We start from the raw sequence: 4,220 nt of genomic DNA, 5'->3' as shown, positions 1-4,220 counted from the left end.
TTTATGAGCAACACTTAGACGAAGGTTACCCAAACAACATCAAGTAACTCCAAATATTCATAATTCTTCCAGTCTCTGTAGTTTTGGTGGAGAGCAAGCTGAAATTAATTAAGTTATTTAAGAAGCACCATGAAACTAATACCTTTAAGTACCTTATAAATTGAGTACAAAACTCTCCTTTGGAAATCAATATATTTAAATACCACATCAAAAACCATAATATTTCATTTGATATAATAAATATATTTGCAGCAAAATATCTTGAAAACTGCTAGTGGATTTTGTTTTTAACTTGAAAGAATGTCAAATATTGGCTGTGCTATTGTGAAAAATTTAAAAAGTAGTAAGTAATAAGTAATAGTACTGACATAGTATAGAATTATGGTAACATTATCATTTTGTAATGTTTACAATGTAAATATAATACAATAATTATATAAAATTGTTTGGTTTGCCCTCATCTTCCAAATAAAAAAGTAAAAAACTTCAGTTTTATCATAGATACAAAATACCACTAATATAATAATTATTAATTACTTCCGGATTATTTACAAGCTGATTTAGAAGCAACATAAAAGTAAGTTATACATTGACAGAATTGATTAGTGGGAAAGGGTGGCACTTTTAGGACTTGCCCTCTCTAGAAAAATATGTAGCTCCGGCTTTGGTAACAACACATTAAAAATCACAAAACACGGTGTGCTACAAGGTTCTATGTTTGGACCTTTTCTTCTGTTCTTGCGTTATTTTAAAAGTTTACCACTTGTGATTATGGCTGTGTGATCGATTGACGATCCATATTTATTGACTAAGCATTAGTGAAGCCTATCACTCAAGAGGACGGAGAAATTATATTTCTGTCTGCCACTCTGTCCGTACAATATCTCAAAAATGGACCTATAGACCTGAAATTGTGCATGAAGCCTCATTTCTATATGAGGAACACTGAGTTCAATGATGATCCATGTCACTTCATGGGATTTGGCTGAGTTTTAGCAAATATTTATACATTGAGTAACCATAATGACAATGAGAAAACAGCAGAATAAATACATTTGTAAACAAACTGAACACACTCATAAGAGATTTTAAAAGGTTAATTTTATTACATGTAGCCTAACTATCCTAACACAGAAAACTTTATTTTAGGCTGACTTTGTGTGTAGGTTTTTTATTATTTAGGCACTGGCATAAAACCCACTTGAAAGGACAAAAATGTGAATTTATCATGTAACAAGCTATCTTGAGAAAGATATTGCTACTACTAGGAAAACTGTAATACAAGTTATGTTTTATTCATAAAAAAATGCTATAACTGAAGTCAATGTTAAATTTGGATTATAGATTGTGTAATATGTTATACACTAATGCCTTAGTGCACAGAATTTTCAAGGGTTACTTAACATTTCTTTTAATTTTAAACAGCAGCTAGGTTGTTAAGAAACAGTTAGGATCACTACTGTACTATTTGACATTTTCCATGTGTGTAACTTCTTGTACTAAAAATATATGAAAAGTTAAAGAAGAATGTATATGCCTATGGAGTAAAGTAATCTGTAAAAACAAAAATGTCTTTATGGATTTTTAATTCCTTCTTTCATCAATGAACCCTCTTTTTCAGCATGTCTTGTCACTAAATCACTAACTCTTACATAACTAATTTGCTTATAAGAAGTTGGGACACCTAATTAATTTGCTAATAAGAAGTTGGACACCTAATTAATTTGCTAATAAGAAGTTGGACAAAGCACAACCTGGCCAAATTAGGTTAAACTTGGTAACAATTTAGTTTAAAATATAAAATAACTAATTTTTACCTCATTAATAACTAAAAGAAAAGAATCAGTATTTCAAAAGGAGAAAAAAAAACTAAGCTCGTTTCAACGGTTTGCAATAAGACTTTACTTATCACATTTCCTATTTTAGTTAGAAAAAGACAAAACAAGACAAATAATAACATATTAAATGCATTGTCTTTATCTCTAAATTAATGGTAAACAATAAATAAATTACTTTCACTGAAAACAAACAATGCACTAAATTAGATTTGGTAGTCTGTGAAGAACAATCGTGAATGCACACTCATTCGTGTTTTGAATCTTTTTTCGTTGTTTCAGTTTTTTTGTAACAGCAGCGACAGGTCCGGAGCCACGTACTTCTGGTTTGGTGTTGGAAGCTCATAGTCCGGGGACAGGGCTTTTCCTCGATGGTTGAAGACATAGAACGACGGCAAATTCCTCAGTGTCTCCCACGACTTTGCTTCCAAATCCACGGTGGCCCTAATTTCTTTAAAATCTCCGGCAACTGCCATTACGCCATACATGGTGGCAAATAGACTAATAATACCTTGCAGTATTATCTGGAAAAGAAAAACATCAGAAATTAGAATATAAACAGCTGTTTATTGTTAAATAACATAAAATTCACATTATTGAGAAGAAAATCCCATATTCACTACGTACTTTGTTTGAAGTTTATTTTTGACGATGGAAGTATTGTGGAGGAAACAGGATTTTTCCGGACATTTGGCATCGTTCAGTGAAACAAAAAATTCAGTCGCACTAAGTTTCGAGATCTACAATCTGATCTCTTCTTCAGTGTAGTGTTTAGTTTTTGTATTAAGTGCATGTTTTAGAGCTAGTGTAGTTGACATACAACATGGTGGTTGTGATTTCTTGACTTAGGCGTGTTACAATGCCCTGGTATGATTTGTTTATTTTAGCCTAGTTTGTAATTATGTGATAGGTTAGTCACTTTACCTGAAGAAGAGATCAGATTGCAGATCTTGAAAACGTTAGTGTTATTAATTTTTTGGTTTCACTGAATGATGGCACATGTCCGAAATAAAAATCTTGTTTCCTCCACTATGTAGTTTTCTATTTATATTACAATTATGTTTAGTCAAATGCAAATTGTTAAGTTCATGTAAAATATATTAACTAGTAGCTTTTTATTAATTATTAGAGTCTGCTTTAATTGTCGCAATATAATACAAAAATATACAATGGTTTGAAAAAAAGATAATTAAAACAATATTGCTGAAAAAGAATTAGACCTAAGAAGGAACTATAAATGTATTGTTTTAAAAATAGCCAACTCTGACTCAAATATTGTAACTCTATTTATCAAAATTTTTTTAATAAACTGAAATGGTTGTTCACCAAGAAACACACTGAGATACAATCACAGAAAACTTTTGCTATTTCTATTCACTTATTAAAAAAAAACACAATTTCCTTAAAAATGGTTTAATAGACTATTCTTTATTTACAAATTCATGGAGAATTGTAACTATGTCATTAAATTAATTTAAAAAGATAGTCTAACAGGATTTTGAATGATTACACCTACATATGTTAATAATATTAGAAAATGGAGTTCAACTTTTTATTTAACATGTTCACAACAACAGCTTATTTCAGGACGTTTTTAGTTGCCATTGAATTTTTCAATAATAAACTGACAAAAAACTGTGTTTTTTTTACAATAAACGTCTAAATATAACAAGAAATGTGTGTAGGCTTTTGCATTTTCCACAAACAAATTTATTTCAATATAAATTGTTTTTCCCAAATACAGTACCCCAATTGGTACCTAAAAAATTAAGCAATCGTGTGCCCGACAGGGTACACAATTGTCTAAGGTATTTATTTATTTCAGCACGGCATCACATTTAACAAACCACCAAGACAGGCAAACAATAAAAGCACAATAATGAAATCCATAGCAATGTGTACCACATCGGGCGCACAACGCGATTTACAAAAGCCTGGTGTGTACCCAATTGGGTACACGGCGATAGTTGTAAAAAGTTCATGTGTACAGGATGGGATACAAGTTGCCATGGAACGTGTTAAAATAAATTAAAATTAAAACATGGGTTTTTTAATTCTAACGTGAGCTATCTTCTTTTGTGATAAATAGTAATCTAAAAATTACTCCATGAGGAGTGTAACAAAATTTGTAATGCTTAAAATTTGGTTTTAACTTAAAAATTACCACCAGGACACCAAACTGCACTATTATTATTTAATAATTCTTCAGAGAATAGAAAAAAAATCTATGTTTTTGCTAACTCTAGGCCTTTTTTAACTTTGAAAGAATGACATGTTTATAGGAAGAAAAAAGTTTTATAGGAAGGAAGAAAAAATAGTTTTATATGTTCATATTATACTACCATGAGGGTTAATGGGTTCAGAAATCCACTGAATACAGGTTGG

General features: G+C 30.5%; 1 protein-coding gene across 1 annotated transcript; it reads right to left on the bottom strand.

The window, feature by feature from the left end:
- Positions 1 to 1,878: 1,878 nt before the first annotated feature.
- LOC124373404 (ER membrane protein complex subunit 5-like) lies at positions 1,879 to 2,397 on the bottom strand (the record flags this gene model as incomplete). Its single annotated transcript, XM_046831777.1, has 1 exon — positions 1,879 to 2,397. A coding segment is annotated over one exon (284 nt), but the record flags the coding sequence as incomplete, so codon positions are not given.
- Between the last annotated feature and the right edge of the window lie 1,823 nt (positions 2,398 to 4,220).

This window comes from Homalodisca vitripennis, unplaced genomic scaffold (genome assembly GCF_021130785.1).
Source record: "Homalodisca vitripennis isolate AUS2020 unplaced genomic scaffold, UT_GWSS_2.1 ScUCBcl_5477;HRSCAF=12209, whole genome shotgun sequence".
NCBI lineage: Eukaryota > Metazoa > Arthropoda > Insecta > Hemiptera > Cicadellidae > Homalodisca > Homalodisca vitripennis.
This window is presented reverse-complemented; position numbering and strand designations above follow the sequence as displayed.